General features: G+C 40.1%; 1 protein-coding gene across 1 annotated transcript in view; it reads right to left on the reverse strand.

Annotated features, from left to right (window-relative positions):
- Positions 1–19,811, reverse strand: part of TMEM123 (transmembrane protein 123) — a 56,048-nt gene extending 36,237 nt beyond the window's left edge. The window contains exons 1-2 of the mRNA XM_014785023.2: positions 19,545–19,811; positions 15,284–15,343 (exon numbers count right to left, since the gene is read on the reverse strand). Of these exons, the coding sequence (XP_014640509.2) occupies positions 15,284–15,343; positions 19,545–19,644 (160 nt within the window). The 5' untranslated portion in view covers positions 19,645–19,811. The remainder of the gene's footprint in view (positions 1–15,283; positions 15,344–19,544) is intronic.
- Between the last annotated feature and the right edge of the window lie 704 nt (positions 19,812–20,515).

Raw genomic sequence — 20,515 nt, forward strand, 5'->3', positions numbered from 1 at the left:
TTTTCTAAATCTTGTGGTTTCTCCATAATAAAACCCTGAGGAGTCCCTTGGATTTCACTTTTATGATATTTGATGGGCATGGCTTTCTAGATTAAATTTGGAGAGTTGATTGTCCTTGGTGGGGAGATTCCACAATGATTGTCATTTTTTATCTCTGCCCTTGTATCTTCTGTTGCCTCTATTTGCAGTGTTCTCTTCTTCTCCTGGTGAACTCCTACGGGTCTGGCAAAGTTAGTCACTTGTGCTTGTTTTCTCACTGGGTCTTGGGAACACACACCACTGTGGTTTATATGTCTTTCATGACCATGAGGGTATGATCCCCAAGAGAGTAGAGATTCCATCTGTTTCCCTGTTGTATCCTGAGTCAAGCAGTGTTCCTGGGACTTAGGAGCCGCACATTAATTGTTTTCTAAATGTAAAAAGTCAGCTTCTCATCTATAAAAGGAAGTAGGTCAATAAGATCTACATTTTAAAAACTTTTAAAATTCATCCCTCCCTCTAGGAAAGGATGAATACCCTTTTTATCCTTTAGGTAAAAGTATTTGTATTATTCCTTTTCCTAAAATTTCTAAAGTAGTACATGTTGATGAAAAATAATTCAAATAGCAGTGACTGCATATTCGTGTATATTAAGAAATTATTGGGAGTGATGTCACCAAGATGGCGACATAGGACATTCCTGACTTTGCTTTCCCTCACACGAAGAACTAACAACTATTCATGGACGGGACACCACTGAGAGAATCCTAGGACATGGGGGTGAGGCTGAAGCACCCCTGCCCCTCAGAGACCAGGACAGACAGCATCAAAAGGGTAAGAGGAGTGGGTACAAGCTGACCACACCGCCCCTCCCCCACGACAGGTCAGCACCATGCAGAGGTCTCCCCTGCGCCTACAGTTTGTCCAGGGGGAAAAGAAAGCCCAGGGTGGACAACCAGCTCCCCCAGCATTGTGGGCTGCTTCTTGGGAGCCCCTACTCTGGTCTCATCTCATGGAGATTGCAGAGGAATCTGTGGGGCTTGACCACTGGGAATCTGATTGTGATGGAAGAGAGGGGAAGGGCTTGTGACAACCAGCACTTAGATCTTGGCACAGAGTTCCTACCTGCAGCACCCAAGTAGTAATCCCAACCGGTGGTTTTGCTCGTCTGCAGAACCAAGCTGGTGGTGCAGTCTGAATAGGGAACTCAGCAGGGTGCAGGTCTGCCTGATTCGAGTCTTCAAATGAAGAGGTTTGCCAGCCCTGGAGCCTGGTCTGCCCCTGCCCAGGCAGAGGAGCTGAATCACAGTCCAGTACACTGCTGAGTGTAGCTCCTGGCCCCTCCTGACCAGAAAGCCCAATAGGGAAAACATGCAGGCTGCTTGGAGCTGGCCCTCTAGTCCTGCCCAGGCAGGGGAGTTGAGTCACAGACCCAAACACTGCTGAGTGAATCTCCCAGCCCTGTCTGACCAGAAAGGCTGGCAAGAACACCTGGAAGCTGCAGGACCCAGCAGCGCTCGAGCAGAGAGGCCAGCAGGCAGAGAAGATAGGCTGCAGAGCAAAGCTAACAGATCTGTTTGGCCAGGGAGCATGGGACATGGGTTGACTTGAGTCAAGACCACAAACAAAGAGCCTTATTGACCTTGAAGCTGGTTCTCCCACTGCACCTGGGCAGGGTAACTAATTCATAGCCCCACCCATTGCTGAATACAGCCTTCAGCACTCCCAACCATGGAACCTAAACAGAGCACGTGGGAAGCTGGGTAGCCCATCCAACAGCCATGCTTACAGCGACACTCGAACAGACAGTGCAGCTTGTGGATTTCACTGTCTGCAGAGCAAAACCATTGGTCCTGTCCGGCCAGGGAATTCAGTGCATGGTCTTGCTTGATTCAGGTCCCCAAATAACAAGCCATGCAGGTCCTGGGGCTCATCCTACCGCCCCACCAGGGGAGAGAAGCTAAGTTATAGCCCCACCTACTGCTGAGTATAGTACCCAGACCTGATGATCTAGTAAGCCGACCAGAGAAACCAGGCAACCACAGAGCCCACCCTACAGCCTCGCTTAGGCAGGGAATCAAGCCAGCAGTCCTATCCAACTGTTCTCAGTCAGCCCCCCTCCCCCCCAACCTCAAAGCCCAGGCAGTGACCTTGCCCAAAACAGACCCTGAGAACAAGCTCCACCTGCCCAAAGGTGTTACCAGCAGACATGTCCAGAAACCCAAACTGAGCTGACTGGTGAAGAACTGTTTCTGTCAAAGCAAACCTGTAAAGTCTAGAAGGGGAACTCCGTTATTCAAATACACCGATACCAATATAACGAATCAAAGATCATGAAAAAATACTGGTAACCATGACACCACCAAAGGAGATAAATAAAGCTCCAATAACTTACCCTAAAGAAATAGAGATCTATGAGCTGTCAAAGAATTCAGAATAGTCCTCTTAAAGAAGTTTAGTGAACTACAAGAACACACACACAGACAACTAAACAAAGTTAGGAAAACAATGCATGAAGAAAATGAGAAGTTCAACAAAAAAATAGAAACCACCAAAAAAAAAAAAAAAAAAACACCAAACTCAAATCCTAGAGCTGAAACATACAGTAACTGCACTGAAGAATTCAACGGACACCTTCAAAAGCAAACCTGACCATGCAGAAGAAAGAATCAGACCTAGACGACAGGACTTTTGAAATTATCCAGTCAGAAGAGCAAAAAGAAAAAAGAATAAAAAAGAGGCTAGAAAGCCTATGGGACTTATGGGACACAATCCAAAGAAACAATATCTGCATTATGGGAATTCCAGAAGGAGAAGAGAAGGGGAAAAGAGAGAAAGTATATTTAAACCATTAATGGCTGAAAATGTCCCAAACCTGAAGACAGAAATAGACGTCCAGATCCATGAGGCCCAAAGGACCCCAAAGAGATTGAACCCAAATAGGGCTACCCCAAGATACATTATAATTAAATTGTCAAAAATCAAAGACAAAACAGAATTTTGAAAGCAGCAAGAGAAAAGAGAGAAATTACAGACAAGGGAACCCCCCCATAAGACTATTGGTGGATTTCTCAACAGAAATGTTTCAAGCCAGGAGAGAATGGGAGAATTTATTCAAAATATTGAAAGAAAAAAACCGGCAAAGCTGTCTTTTAGAAATGAAGAAGAAATAGATTTTCCTGAACAAACAAAAACTGAAGAAGTTCATCACCACTAGACTTGCCTTACCAGAAATGTTAAAGGGAGTTTTTGAGTGGAAGTAAAAGGATGCTAATTAACGTCACAAAAACACGAGAAGGTAGAGTAAAACTCACTGGTAATGGTAAATATATAGTCAAAGTAAGATTCTGAAATATGGTAATGGTGGTGCGTAATTCTCTTAGAATTCTAGTTAAAAGTTAAAAAACAAATGTAATAAAAACAGAAGGAGGGTCCAAGATGGCAGCACAGGAAGACCCTGAACTCACCCTCTCCCACAGACGCACTGAATCTACTCCTGTATATAGAGCAATTCCTCCTGAAGAACTGAGGGCTGAACGAACAGCTTCTGTACAACAAATGACAGAAGGAACACATAGAGACCGGTAGGCGAGATGAAGCCATGGTATCAACAGGAACCCCGCTCCCAACACAGTAATCTTCAGGAGGGAGGGGTATCACTGAGGGGCTTATGCAGAGACTTGCCCACCCTGGGGCACAGTGGAAAACAGCAGTTTAAAGGGCACCTAGACTATATGTGAAGAAAACCTATTTACTAACTCCAGAGCATTTGCCAAATGGCCTGGGAACTGTTGGCACTCTCTCTGGGGTCAGAGGCACCAGTGAGCGCCACTTTTTGCATTCCCCCTCCACTGTGTGGAGGAACACAGTGAGAACTTCAAGAAAGAGTTAGAAGATATAAGAAAAAACAAAACAGAGCTGAAGAATAATTGAAATAAAAAACTAGAGGGATCAAGAGCAGATTAGATAATACAGAAGAATGGATCAGTGATCTGGAAGAACGAATAGTGGAAATCACCCAATTAAAACAGCAAAAAAAAAAAAAAAATGAAGATAGTTTAAGGGACCTCTGGGACAACATCAAACATGCTAACATACACATTATAGGTGTCCCAGAAGGAGGAGAGAGAAAGAGGCAGAAAACTTATCTGAAGAAATAATGGCTGAAAACTTCCCTAACCTGAGGAAGGAAACAGACACTTAGGTCCAGGAAGCACAGAGAGTCCCAAACAAGATGAACTCAAACAGATCCACACTAAGACATACTATAATTAAAAAGGCAAAAGTTAAAGAGAGAATCTTAAAGGTAGCAAGAAATAAACAACTAGTCACATACAAGGGAAACTGTAAGACTATCAGCTGATTTTTCAGTAGAAACTTCACAGGCTAGAAGGGAGTGGCACAATATATTTAAAGTGCTGAAAGGAAAAAACTTACAATCAAGAATACTGGCAAGATTAGCATTCAGAATTGAAGGAGAGAGACAGTTTCTCCGATAAGCAAAAACTAAAGGAGTTCATTACCACTAAACCAGGCTTACAAGAAATGTTAAAGGGTATTCTTTAAGTGGAAAAGAAAAGTCCATAACCAGAAATAAGAAAATATATAAAAGAAAAAATTTCACTGGTAAAGACAAATATATAATAAAGGCAGCAGATCAGCCACTTAAAAAGCTAGTATGAAGGTTAATAGACAAAAGTGGTAAAATCAACTATAACTACAGTTAAGTTAAGAGACACAAAATAAAAAGATGTAAAATATGACACCAAAAACATAAAACATAAGAGAGGGGAATAAAAATGTAGTACTTTTAGAATGCATTCAAACTTAAGTGACTATAAGGTTAAAATAGACAGCTATATATATATACATATGTCGATATATATGAACCCCATGGTAACTACAAACTAAAAACCTACAATAGATACACAAAAAATAAAGAGAAAGGAACTCAAACATAACACTAAAGCAAATCATCAAAACACAAATGAAGAGACCAAGAGAAGAAGAAAGCAACAGAGAAGACTACAAAAACAACCAGAAAACAATTAAAATGGCAAGAAGTAGATACCTATGAATAATTATTTTAAACGGAAATGGGCTACCTGCTCCAATCCAAAGATACAGGGTGGCTGAATGGACTAAAAAAACAAGACCCATCTATATGCTGCCTACAAGAGACTCACTTTAGCCTTGAAGACACACACAGACTGAGAGTGAAGGGATGGGAAAAGATATTTCAAGTAAACGGTATCCAAAAAAAAGCTGGGGTGCTATACTTATATCAGACAAAATAGACTTTAAACTAAAAATGGTAAAACAAGACAAAAAAGGACATTATATAATGAAAAAGGGGTCAATCCATCAAGATGATATAACAATTGTAAATATTTACACACCCAACATCAGAGCACCCAAATATATAAAGGAAAAACTAACAGCTAAAAGGAGAAATAAATAGCAATACAATAATAGTTGGGCACTTTAATACTCCACACTCTCAACAGTGGATAGATCATCCAGACAGGGAATCAATAAGGAAACAGCAGATCTGAACAACACCATAGACTAAATGGACCTAACAGACATATATAGAAATTCTATGAGACAACAGCAGAATACACATTCTTCTCAAGTGCACATGGAATATTTCTAGGATACACCATAAATCAGACCACAACACAAGTCTTAGCAAATTCCTAAAGACTGAAATTATTCCAAGTATCTTCTCTGACCACAATGCTAAGAAACTAGAAATCAATAACAGGAGTAAAACTTGAAAATTCATAAATTCATAGAAATTAAATAGCACTCTCCTAAACAACCAACAGATTAAAGAAAAAATTAAGGGAGAAATAAAAAAGTATCTTGAGATAAACGAAAAAGGAAACACAAAATACCAAGACTTATGGGATGCAGCAAAAGCAGTTCTAGGAGAGATGTTCATAGCAATAAATGCCTACATTAAGTAGCAAAAAAGCTACCAAATAAACAACCTAACTCTGCATCTTAATTAACTAGAAAAAGAACAAACTGAGCCCAAAGGGAGCAGAAGGAAAGATTAGAGCAGAAATAAATGAAATAGAGAACAGGACAACAACAGAAACGATTAACAAAATGAAGAGTTGGTTCTTTGAAAAGATAAACAAATTTGACAAACCTTTAGCTAGACTAACTAAAGAAAAAAGAGAGAGGACCCAAATCAACAAAATTACAAATGAAAAAGGAGACATTACAATTGACATCACAGAAATAAAAAGAATCATAAAAGGCTACTATGAACAATATGCCAATAAACTGGACAACCTACCAAGAGCAAATCAGCAAGAAATAGAATATCTTAATACACCAATTATTAGTAAGGAGATTGAATCAGTAATTAAAAATCTCCCAGTGAAGAAAAGTCCAGGACCAAATGGCTTCACTGGTGAATTTTACCAACTGTTTAAAAAAAGAATTAATGCCCATCCATCTCAAACTCTTACAAAAAACTGAAGAGGAGGGAACACTTCTGAACTCATTTTATGAGGCCAGCATTACCTCAATACCAAAGCCAGAAAAGGATACTACCAGAAAAGAAAACTACAGGCTGATATTCCTGCTGAACATACATGCAAAAATTCTCAACAAGACACCAGTAAACTGAATTCAGCAGCACATTAAAAGGATCATTCGCCACAATCCAGTGGGATTTACCCTGAGGTGCAAGGATGGTTCAATATCCACAAACCAATCAATGTCATACATCATGTGGAAAAATGAAGGATAAAAATCATATTATCATCTCAATAGATGTAGAAAAAGCATTTGATAAAATTCAACATCCATTTATAATAAAAACATTCAACGAAGTGGGTATAGAGGGAATGTACTTCAATATAGCTAGGGCCTTATGTGACAAGCCCACAGCTAACAACATACTCAATGGTATAAGGTTGAAAGCTTTTCCTCTAGGATCAGGAACAACACAAGGGTGCCCCCCTCACCACTTCTTCCAGTACATCAACATAGTACTGGAAGTCCTAGCCAGAGCAATCAAGCAAGAAAAAGAAATAAAAAGCATCAGAATTGGAAAAGAAGAAGTAAAATTATCCCGATAACATGATTTTATATATAGACAATCCTAAAGACTCCACCAGAAAACTGTTAGATCTAATCAATGAATTCAGTAAAACTGCATGATACAAAATTAACATACAAAAAGCAGTGGTGTTTCTATAAACTAAAAATTAATTATCTGAAAAAGAAATTAAAAACAAAAGGGTCCTACTTACAATAGCATCAAAAGCAATAAAATACTTAGGAATAAATTTAACCAAGGTGGTGAAAGATCTCTACACTGAAAACTACAAGACACTGATGAAAGAAATTGAAGACAACACAAATGATGGAAAAGTATCGTGTTCACGGATTGAAGGAATATCGTTAAAATGTCCATACTACCCAAAGCTATCTATAGATTCAATGTAATCCCTATCAAGATTCCACTGGCATTTTTTACAAAAGTAGAAAAAAGTCCTAAAAGTTATATGGAAAAACAAAAAAACCCTGAATACCAAAGCAATCTTGTGAAAGAACAAAAAATCAGGAGGCATCACACTTTCTGATTTCAAATTATATTACAAAGCTATAGTAATCAAAACAGTATGGTATTGGCATAAAACACACTAACCAATGGAATAGAAAAGAGAGCCCAGAAATAAACCCATGCATATACTGTCAAGTAATATTTGACAAGGGAGCCAAGAATACTCAAAGGAGAAAAAGACAGTCTCTTTGGTAAGTGGTGTTGGGAAAACTGGATATTCTCATGTAAAAGAATGAAACTAGATCCCTATCCTAACACTACTCACAAAAATTAACTTGAAATGGGTTAAAGACTTAAATGTATTGCAAACCCTAAAACTCCTAGAAGAAAACATAGGAAAAAGCTCCTTGACATGGGTCTTGGTAATGATTTTTTGGATATGACACCTAAAGCACAAGGAACAAAACAAAAAATAAACAAATGAGACTATGTCAAACTAAAAAGCTTCTGCAGAGCAGAAGAAATGATCAACAAAACAAAAAGACAACCTACAGAAATGGGAAAAAATATCTGCAAACCATCTATCTGATAAGGGGTTAATACCCAAAATATATAAAGAATTGACTCATACAAGTCAACAGCAAAAAAATCCAATTAAAAAACGGGCAAAGGACCTGCATAGCCATTCATATATTTGTTTTGGAAAAATGTCTAACAGGTACACAAAAAGATGCTCAATGTCACTAATCACTAGGGAAATGCAAATCAAAACCATGATATCACCTCATGCCTGTTAGAATGGCTAGGATTAAAATGATAAGACATAACAAATGCTTGTGAGGATGTGGAGAAAAGAGAATCCTCACGCACTGTTGGTGGGATTGTAAAGTGGTACAGCCACTTTGGAAGACAGTATGGATGTTCCTCAGAAAATTAAAAATAGAATTACCATATGATCCAGCTATTCCAATTCTGGGAATATATTCAAAAGAAATGAAAACACTATGTCAAGGAGATACCTGCACCCCATGTTCATAGCAGCATTATTTACAATAGTCAAGACATAGAAACAACCTAAGTGTTCATCAACAGATGAATGGATCAAGTTGTGAGATATATATATATATATATATATATATATATACACACACACACACACACATATATACACAATGGAATATTATTCAGCCATAAAAAAGGACATCCTGTCATTTCGGACAACATGGATGGACACTGAGGGCATTATGCTAAGTGAAATAAGCAGACAGAGAAAACAAATAAATAACGTATGATCTCACTTATATGTGGAATCTAAAAAAAAAACCAAACTCAGAAAAACAGACCAGATTTGTGGTTACCAGAGGTGAGGGGTGGGGGCAGAGGCAACTGGAGGAAGGTGGTCAAAAGGTACAAACTTTCAGTTATAAAATAAGTGCTAGGGATGTAATGTACAATGTGATGACTATAGTTAACACTGTTATATGATATTTATGAAAGTTGTTGAGAGTAAATCCTAAGAGTTCGCATCACAAGGAAAAAAAGTATTTTTTTCTTTTCCTATTTTTATTTTGTGCATGTGTGTGTTTTTTTAATCTACATGAGATGATGGATGTTAACTAAACTTATTGTAATCATTTCACAATATAAATCAAAACATTATGCTTTACACCTTAAACTTATACCATGCTGTATGTCAATTATACCACAATAAAACTGTAAAAAAAAAGAAATTGTTAACATTTAAGTGTAATAATGGTATTATGATTGTTTTCAAAAAAAATCCTCAGGTTCATATGTGAAATACACAATCCCAGTATGCACACCTTTATGATAAAAGTTACTGAAGTACTCCTTAAGATAAACTTTTAACCCAATTTAATCATTTATGCATTTCTCCAGAGTAACATTCCATTATTCACAAAATTACTGCTGTTTACTTTTTCTCTTTCTTTCTTTTTTGTCACACTGTGATGTAAAAAGAGTTAACAAGGATGAATTAACATGGGATGAGAGTTAGCTTTAATGTCTCAGGAAATTTTCACAAATAATCCAAGAACAATTGTTAAGAATACATGTATTAAGTTGATGTAAGTAGAATAAAAAGTCTTATGAATGGACTTCTCAACTATTTTCTATAGCTATTCATGTATATAAGTGTTTTGATTCTGAAACTTCTCTCAAGGAAATTGTACATTTCTGGAGAGTTAGTCCCTATTCTCTCTTGACAGCTAATAGGCTTTTATCAAATTTAAACAATGTTAAACACAGTAGCAAAAATACTATACTACTAATAGAACGACTGCTACTCTGTTCCCATCACTCCCCCTCACCCTTTTCCCTGCAAAAAATCTGTTCTCTGGATTATTGCAATGTCTTGTTTTGGGGGCTTTCATGGGATGGGAGGAGGATATCCCAAGATGAGAATCACTGTATTTTCTGCATATCCCCACCAGTTAAGATTTTATAATTCTTTACCAAAAAAATTTTCTTTTTTTAAAAAACTAACCCTCATCACAAAAGCAGCCATGTTTTCCACCCATTCATCAAAGGTTACTTAAGAAAAGTGGCCTTCTTCAGCCACTCTCTAGGTCAGTGATTCTCAACCTTAGTTACACATTAGAATCACTGGGCATGTTTTTACCCCCCTCAGATTTAACTGGCTTTAAGTGGGACCCAGACCAGTATTTTTAACGTTCTAGGTAATTCCAATGTGCTACTAAATTTGAAAAACGTTGCTCTAAGGTTTCTTTCAGTTCTAAGGTTTTATAATTTTTAAAATTAAAATGGAACAATATAACTACTAGATGATAGTTTCTAAGATTTCTCCTGCAAGAAACCTCTTTAATAACTCGGTCACGCAGGACGTTAAAACCGCCTAATTTTATCATTGTCGCCCCACCATCTTTCTCCAAGACCAGGAAACATAATAAAGTGGGATTCTCTTCCCTCTCCACTTTATCTAACCTCGTTTTTCCCAGAACTCATACAACAGGCTGGTTACTCAGTCTCATATTTCGAACCCTTAAAATGACTGAAAATGATTTAAAATGTTAACTATTCCCTTTTATAGTTGACATCACAGTAAAGTACAGCAGCAGTTCTTTTTTTTAATTTTTATTTATTTTTGTTGTGAGGAAGATCAGCCCTGAGCTAACATCCGTTGCCAATCCTCCTCTTTTTTTTTTGCTGAGAACTATTGGCCCTTGGCTAACATCCGAGCCCATCTTTCTCTACTTTATATGGGACGCTGCCATAGCATGGCTTGATAAGTGGTGCATAGGTCCACGCCTGGGATCCGAACCTGTGAACCCCGGGCCACTGAAGCGGAGAGTGCAAACTCAACCACTATGCCACCGGGCCGGCCCCAGAGCAGCGTTCTTGATCTGAATTGGAAGCATTTCATTCGGCTCCTAATTACAACTTTAGGAGAGAGGCATGCTTCAGGAAAGAACACAGGACAGTTCCAATTTATTATTACACCTGCTGTCTTGGGGATGCAGAGAGTATGAAGGTACATAGTGGTTTAGAATCACTATAGCATTTTAATGCTTGAAGGGTTAATCCTCTCATAAAGAAAAAAGACCCAGAGAAGTTAAGAAAATTGCCAGAATTCACATTTCCGTCCTCCTCTTTTAGAGCCTGCTTTACTATGTTTTTGATGTCTCAAAATACAACTTTTATATCTTAAATAGTGTATCTCTGTTTCCTAATTTCCTTTATGTAGTAATGTAACTGCAGTGTAGACCCACCACTGCATGCCAGCCACAGTGACCTGCCTGCTCCTTAGACACAAGAGGCTCACTCCTGTTGGCAGGCACCTGCATCAATTAATCCCTCTGCCTCAAATGCTCTTCCCTCTGGTATCTGTAGGGCTGGCTCCTTCCTGTCAGTCGTCTCAGCTCAGATGACTCCACCTCAGAGAGGTCCTCCCTAACACCCAACTTGAAGCAGCCCTTCCCTAATCATTCTCTACCACATTCCCGTTATTATGTATATATTTATTTTATCCTATGTTTATTTTTTTAAATTACAATCTGAAACTACCTTCTTCAGTTGTTTATCTCCTATAGTCTGTATCTCCCCACCTGGATATAAACTTCATGAGAGCAGGGACTTATCTAATTTACCACTATATGCCTATGCTTAAAACAGTAACTAGCAGAGTGGGCAGTCAAAACAAACATCTGTTCACCGAATAAGTAAACATGATTTTCCCACTCTACATTCCTTGAGACAGCATCTGATGATGTCAAAAATTACCAGCAATTTTCAAATGCAATCTCAAAACCATGAGTTGAACACAATAGTCTTTGAGGAGTTAAAGCTGTTCTTAAGGACAAACGAGTTCTTCATAGTAGTTAGGGAAATTCTTTCCTACATCAAATCTCTAGTTAAAGAACAAATATCAATATCTATTATGTCTGTCTGTCTATCTGCCCATCTAACACCATTTGTATCTGAAGCAGGCGAACTGGTTCCTGTCTTATAGTAGCTACAACTTAACAGGAAGTTTCCATTTAATATTTCTTTCACACATAAAACATTTCCCTTAAAATACATTGAAGAAGGTAGTATGGAATATGGAATTATGTACCTGAGGAATTCTTTCCACTTCAGTAAGACTTTTAGCATTTCCACTGGAGGTAAAAATTGGAATACAGAATTATTTGAGTAAGATGTTCCCAAATTTCCACTGCCCTCTTCTGTGCAAATCTAAGCCCAAGTCAGGTCCATCTGCTCAAAATTGCTACAGTCCTGCCATGTCTGCGGATAAAACCAATCCTACCAGAGTAGTTCAAGTTACTGGACCAAGGATGGGTTACCAAGCCAAACGCAATCATGTACGATGGAACATTAAGGCAGAGCAACTGCTTTGAAAGTGGCTTGGTACAAATTATGCCCAAGAAAAGAACTTCAAACTGGATGGTGGTACCCTGAACCTCTGAGATTCCTCTTTTTGGGGAAGCATCAGTGCTAAGTGATCAAGGAGAAGGCTGCATCCTGAATGATACTGAGCTGCTGTTCTGGTTACTGATGAGACCAGCTGTCCATTCTGGACCATGTCACATTCCCTTGTATCCTTGCCCAAACCCGTTATGAAAAATAATCTGGGCATGTGTCTTCCTTGCACCATAAAGAATAAATCATCTATCCACAGACCCTAAAATATAAACCCTCTGACTATACATGAAATGGGGGAAATTATTTTCTCTATAAGCTGAAAACGCATCAAACAAATCCCTGCAGAAAAGAATGTCAAAAGTATGCCTATCCTCAAATAATGTTTAGAGCATATAAAAAAAATAGAACCGTTACATACAATTCAGTGGTACAATTCCTGTTTCTTTGACCTCAAGCATCTATTTTACTCTATAAATAAATTAAAAACCCAGATATAATAATGGATAAGATTGAAGCATGGACCAGTTATGTCTGCAAAATATATATAGTGGTTCTTTGATAAGCTAAGTCAGCAACTACAAAGTATGTATTTGCTTTCACAATTCAGTTCAACTAACGTGTGCATACCTACTATGTACCAGGCATAGTGTTAGGTAATAGGATGAAGAAATCATAGATACCACTCTTAAGGAACTTAGATGGAGACTAAAAAACAAACAAAATAGAGAAAAAAAGCTGTGTTGAATCCAATGTGGTGAGTCCTATAAAAGTGACAGGCACCCCATGTTGTAAGTAGTATTGCTGGCAGCCTCCACTTTTTCCAACAATACATTCCTGGGATACACATCATACAGGAGTTTGCCAAAGAAAGGTGTTATTTTCCTTTTGGGATTGGTGCCAAATAAACTGTGCTAAATAAATAGCACCGAATAAATTGGTAAACAATATGTTCAAAAAACAATGTTTCAACAATTAGAAGGGTCTGTTACTACAAAAGAGAAAATATTAAGCAGCATGTCCTATAAAATGCACAAATTCAACAGGTTACATAAGGGTTTTCAAGATTCAAAGAGGATATAAGAGGAATACAACAGTTATGGGAGGTGTTACACATCGAACAACAAAAAATTTTTTATAATAGCTATATTATCTGGCGGCCTTAGAAAAAAATTTTGAGGCAATGCTTTCTTTTTTTCCTCAATAAATTTCCCCAGGATAGACGGGGCATTTGAAATCATCCCACTTACTCTGAAGCCGTTCTCAAAGTATAGCATTGATCTTTAACAACCATTCACGGTTGGTCTCAGTAGTGGTATTTCTTCACTGAAAAGTGTTTTTTTAAAGGTAAGGCCACACTGCAGTTTTAGGAAGTGTGGTGAACGGTCACAGGTTTTAGAATCCAAGAAACTGAGTTTCAAATTCTGAATGTGCCATGTGATCTTGAGCAAGTTTCTTAACTCTGTGTTAGGGTTATGTTTCAGTTTCCCACTGTGTAAAAGAGAACCACCCCTACCTCACCATTGTCAGATAATGAAATATAGGAGAAGTGTCTTATATGTTGTAGGTATTCAATAAATGCTGGCTCTTAATACTATTGTTGTTACCTTTACCTTTTTTCTACCTCCTTGGTTTACACAAAGTTAAAGTTCAGCAGTACAGAATTAGATTCAATAAAGGCCAATAGGAAAAGACACCTAATAATCTAATATTAAAAAAAAATACCCTCCCACAACTGCCCAACAATAATCATTATTACATTTTGGGGTAATCTATCTAGTCTTTTCCACCCCCCCAAGGAAAATTTTTCTATGGAATTACTAAAACTAAAATAAAAGTATATCCTGACTATGTTCAGCCAGGAACCAGTAGGAAAGGCAGAGACTATGAAAAGCACAGAAGTAAACTGAGAGTATGGACTACCTGGAGCACTGGGATGCCCACGAGAGTAAAAAAACTCCACAAAGTGCACAACAATGTGAAGGTACTTAATGCCACTGAACTGCACACTTAAAAATGGTTAACATCCTAAATTTTATGTTATGCATATTTTCCCACAATGAAATAAAACAACAAAAAAAAAAACAAACAAAAACTCCAAGAAGTCAGGGCTTGGTCCATTTTGTATCCTTAGCACATTAGAGACACTCAATAAATATGAGTTGAATAAAAGTAGAGAAAATGGGTCTAGTGATAGGATCTTGTAACTTTTTCTAGTTTCTACCTAAAGCCAACTCTGAAGAACAAGGATAGTGAGAAGATAAATTAAATATTGCTTAAAAGAAACATGCCTTGATGGTTTACTACTGATATTTATGACATCAGCCTGGTTCTTGTATCTTTCCACACTAGCGAACTCAGAGTTCCAAGGAAGAAATCCATTTGTCCCAAACTAAAAGCACAAGGAAAGTGTCTCACCAATTGTTTCAACAGGGAAGATGGTGGGTTGAAGTCTGACTGATGGTTGAAATTTAAGCAGGGTCTCCACCAACGCAAATTAAGCTTTCCCTGGCTAACTAGCTTAGAGTGACTTGTTTCACCAGCAGACTTATATATTCATATTTCACATCTACAGCACAGTGCAAAACCTTCACATCTAAAACTGTGCCTCAAAACTCAGCATGAAAGTCTAATACGCTTTTAATTTTAGAACGTATTCACATCTTTGCTAGACTGAGAAAGACCATTCATCCCGGGGACTATCATTTATTGATGGCTACTAACGGCAGCCCTTGAGGTAGGCTTTAGGGGTTCATGAATGAATAACTCACAGTTAAAACAGCTCAGTGTACCAGCTTTGATGTACTTTGCTGGCTAATATTACTTTATGTGTCCTAGACAGATGAAAATCCATTTCTTGAACCTTTTTAAACTCACCTGGTGGCGTAGCACTGGAGTTCTGTAGAAGCACAGACTTCACTGTGCTGTTTGGAGATCCTATAAAAATAAAGAAATATCCTGAGATGAAAGGACATTTAACATTTAACTAAGAACACTAGCAATATGTGTGGTCTTGGTGGTGTGGGGGAGGGTAGATTATTCCACAGGAAGTTCTACTTTTGCCACTGTTGCTATGAAACATACCTTGAAATTGTCAGTAAATCTGGGACTGTGTTACTGGATTTTTCAAGACAGAAAACATAACTTATGTAACAAATACTTACATAGTACTTACTATGTGCCAGCCACTGACTGACTATAATGGCTTTGCCAAGGTTCATTCACACTCATGAGGACACAGTGACTGGTCAGACAGAAACCGTTTTCTGCTACCGACAATGCTGCTCTTCTGAGTGGAGCGGACCATCTTGGGACGGGCCCTTCTATTCATGGGTGCCCCTAGGTCTTAGACCACCAAAACTCTTAACTTCATACAACAGAGAGAAGATGAAGTGGGTAGGATTTTCATTTTTAATTGCAAGCCTTCTAAGTATGATTCTTTTAATTTTTAACTAATACCTTAAGATTTAGGAAAAGTTTAGAAGAATTCTCTGCCTCAGTTAAGCAACTTTCAGAGTGGCTTATTCACCTTGGGTCTTTGTATAAGCGAAGATTAAATACATATACCACGTGGGAAGAGAGCAAGTGTATTATCGTGTACTTTTCACAGATAGCCCTCCCCCACCAAAAAAATCCCTCAAAGTACAAAGAACAGTAAGCAATAACAACTTTGAAGGATCTAGCTCTACAGTGTGTGCAAATTTCTTCCTCCTGATGGAACTAAAATCCACAAAAGGATATGGGGTGAACATTAACTTGAAAAAGATCAAGATCTGTAGACTATACAGATGTATTTAACAGCAGGTATCAAATAACTGCTATTATGAAGAGCTTACTACATGCCAGGCCTCCCAGGGAGCATATAACTTGCATCAGCGCATCTAACCCTCCAACAATTCTGAGACAGGAAAACTGTTGTGCAGTGACAGGAACTGAGGCCCAGAGGCCACCCAGCTAATAAGTGGCAGAGTCTGGATTTGGACCAGGCTGTTTGATTCCAAAGCCCGTACATGTGCGAGTCAGAACAAACTTGATTTTCTACTGTAAACCTGCTTCTCCCCCAGTTTTTCCAGTTGTTGCATTACCAGTTGTTCAACCCCCAAACCAAGAGGTCATCCTTTGATTCTTCCCTCTTCCTCACTCCACCATCCAATCCATTAGCAACTGATTTCAGTTCCATCCCCCAAACAGATCTAGAATCCATCCACTTATCTCCATGATCACGCACCATCATCTTTCACCTGGACTACTGCTAGAGCCTCCTGGTTCTGTGTCCCTGCTGTTGTCACTTTTATGAGGGATGACTTCCTGGCAACCTTTTTTTTTTTTTTTTTGCTTGAGGAAGAAGACAGAAGCAGATGATCTTTCTAGCTCTAGGACCTTTTCTCCCTTTTTTCAATAAGTACTATGAAGCACACTGTGGGCAGGCACTGTTTTGGTACCCTGAGACAAAGAACGTCATGGACTACCTAAGCATAAGGAGGCTGATGCTTTACTTGACAGAAAGACCAAGTATTAAAATACAATAATGCACTGAAAGGAAGAAAGTTAAATTCATGAAGTGGCATAGACTTACTAAGGATTAATTTCATCTCCTAATTGTCTACCCATTATGGTGGCTTTTGAAGCCTGGGACACACTTTAGAAAGTCCCTGTTATTTGGGGTCATGCCCTCTGTCCTCCCCCGTAGGCTGAGAACACTTTAACTATGGCTTGCCTGAGATTTGATAGATGTAACCAAGAGAGCTGGAAGTGGTCATCTCCTGGCAACCTATCTGAACTCTTGAATAGAGCATTTCTGAAGCCACCTTAATCTCTGGGCTTTTCAGTTAAAGAGTCAATAAAGTCCCTTCTTTCCCCTAAGGTTGTTCAAGGTGGGTTTCTGTCACTTGCCACCAAGGGTCCTGATTAATAGCCTCTCCTTCACCCTCCCTTATGTCTTTCATTGCACTCCCACAAGCTATCCTGTTTGCTGGTTTGCTAACTTGTTCAAAGTCTCTCCCCTCCTCCAACTGAGGATATTTGTGAAACTATGCAGCAGACTGTGAAGGATATTTTAAAAGAAGAATTTCAGTAACGTTTTTATCCTCTCCCACAATATGCTGGGCAATGGCAGTATTGTGGATTTAAGCATTATCTACTTGAAGAGCCAACATCACCTAATGTGGCTTAGTGGCAAAATGGTTGAGAGTTTGGATTCTGGTCTCTGAAATCAAACATGTATTAGTTGTTTTATTTTGAATAAGTTAGGTAACTTCTAAGCCTTAGTTTCCTCATCTATAAAATGGGGATAATACTGTGAGGATACAATGGGACGATGTATGGACCTCAATGAGCATAGTGTGAGGTACATAAGCGCCCAGTAAAAATTAGTTATATAAGCTCTAATATGATTGTTAAAAGTCACTGTACTTCATAATGACACTTTATACAGATTACACACTGCATACAAAGACTAGGAGAACATTTATTTGTTTTGAGAAATCCTCTATAAACCCTTTTTTTACTCTAGTTTCAAGGTGATATTATAGTCTGTAGAAATGGATTCCAGCTCATGCTGGTTATACTAGTTCATGAAATGAAGACTCTCCTATAGTACAGCATTCATTCCAAGTTTTCCAAATAGCACCAACCCCTAGTGAGACATTAAGCAATAAACAAAACAGTCCAACAGTGAGTATTAAAATAGGGCAAAAAAAAAAAAACCTGTTATGAGGGCAAAAGAAAGAAAAGGACACTCAATTTCTCTAATCAGTAATTCATTAGAGAAACAATAAAGGTTAACTTTCACAAACTAACAAATAAAAGAAAAATGGAGACCTCCCCTCATAAAAATTGGTATAAAATTAGCACCAAGATATACTGTTTCATTCCAGATTGTTCATTTTTACAATAAAACATCTCATAATACTGAAAAAATGATGGAAATGATTTATTGATCATTCTTTTCTTAAATGATCTCAAAACCGGGTCTGTAAAGCCAGTTTGTCACATGCACAATTCAGCAAAGCACACATAAAAATTCAGCAAAACAAAAACTGTTATTGTCTAATTCACCCAGATTACTCTAACAAAAGCAGGAGTTGTGCCGGAACCATCTGGTTTTACAAACTGCCGTCTTTATCTCCTGCTGGATAAAATTAATCTAAGGCTAAATACACAATGGATGGATAGAATTTGAAACCATGAAAAACTTGGATCACTTAAAGTAACTTATCGTAGTTTACTGACCATTACCCAGTGACCTGACTTCTGTAACAGTTGACAAAGAGAAAACGGAATTTACACAGCAAATCCCAGCTTCCTCGCCTTATCCAAAGAGGACTTTTTTAAGTAGCCAAAGGCCTAAAGGGACGCCCCTCGCCTCCCCCCGAAGAGAAATGTCAAAATCATTTTGTTATGGCCTTACTGGCCACGTCGTGGGCTCCTGACGATCGCGCAGCTGCGATCTTAAGGCTGCACAGCTGATACCGGTGTTCACCGCACACGAGGGGCGGGCAGCGCTCATCCCCAGGGGCATAAGCCTCACCTGCGCCCACGAGGGCCGTGCACACTCCCCAAAAGCTCCCAACCAGCTACGTTAGCCCCAAAGTATTAACTTCAAGGTCTGGGGAACCTTAAGACTATAAATCACTTGTTAACTATTACACAATTAGACGATAAAACCCCGGGGAGACGCCTGAACGGTTCCCCAACTATCTGGTAGACATGTTTCCGCAGGAATCGGTAGACATATTTTTCAATCCACCTAATGTTGTTTACAAAAGGAAGCCTTAGATAAACTCGAACCTCCCAGAAAACATTAACCTCAGGGAAAGACTGTAACAACTAATTTCGACCCTCCGCTGAAGGCTCGCTCGTCCTTCGGGTAACTCAACAGGTTGTACTCACTCCTGCGGGCCTGCGACCACCGCTTGCCGAAAAGTGAGGGGAAGGCCCGGGCAATTTCTAAAGCAGGTGGCCTCCTGGCTGGAGCCTCAGTTTCCCCCAGCCCCATCCGGTCACCTCCAGGTCTGCCCCGTGTCTTTGGCTTAAGACACGCAGAACTTTCGGCACAACCACATCCCCACTTGGAAACTCCCGCGCGGCGGCGCGCCTCCTCCCGGGATGGGGACTGGCGACCCCCGCAGCCACTTACCCCCCGAGTCTGAGCTGTCCACAGCGACCTTCAGCAGGGCTAGCAGCAGCAGCGCCCCCAGCATCAGCACGGCCCAGCCACCTCGCGTGCCGAGTCCCATTGTTCTGAGGGCAGGACGCGGCGGCCTCGTGGGTCCCCAACCAAGGTGGCGGCGGCGGCGCTAGCAAGAGCGGCCCCTCTGCGCACCGGCACCCGCCCCGCGTCCCCTTCCGCCGTGCACGCCTCCCCTCCCGCCGCCTGCCCCCCGAAGACCAAATACGGCGCGGGAGCCGAGCCCGGACCCGCCGTCGCTCGCGGAGCCCGGGCAGCGGGACGGGGCGGGGCCGGCGCGGGGGCGGGGTTTGCGATGCTGGGCGCCGTGGCTCTCCTCTCGGCCTCCAGCTCTGACGCGCGCCCGCGAGCCCCACAACGCTCGGGCAGTTTCCTTTCTCTTCCGAAATGGCAGTTCTATTCTCTTGCAGCGAGCGCCGCTGCCTTTCCGGATACTGAACACGCTGGGCTTCGCTGGGCCCGGAAGGAAGTCTTTGAAGAGTAGTTTTCGAGTGGGGCACGGGGGTGCGTGCGGCTGACTGCGAGTGCAAAGTTGCAGGCGGGGCAGCAAAACAGGGAGGTCAGGGCGAGAAGCTCGAGGGGATGCGATTCCCTCTGAGGGGTCCGTCAGCCCTTTCCTTTCCAGGGACCCAGCCTCAGGGGGGAGGGGGGAAAATCTCGACAAATTCGTTGCTTAAGTTCATACGTAAAACACCCATGATCTCTGTACCCCAAATTGTACCTCACGCTCTTCCACCAGTTACCTGCAACTCTGGATAAAGACACATTCTGTGCTGAAAGCGAGTAGTGGAGTGCGTGGGAGTAGAGGGAGAACGGAAGAGTTGGTAGCTATTCACTCACAAGTATAGCCGCCGAGGCCGGGGGCGCACAAGTCTAACCTCGTCTCTTCTCTCCTTGGTGTCGGCTGTCCCAGTTCGGAT

This window comes from Ceratotherium simum, chromosome 7 (genome assembly GCF_057802395.1).
Source record: "Ceratotherium simum simum isolate JZ-2026a chromosome 7, ASM5780239v1, whole genome shotgun sequence".
Taxonomy (NCBI): domain Eukaryota; kingdom Metazoa; phylum Chordata; class Mammalia; order Perissodactyla; family Rhinocerotidae; genus Ceratotherium; species Ceratotherium simum.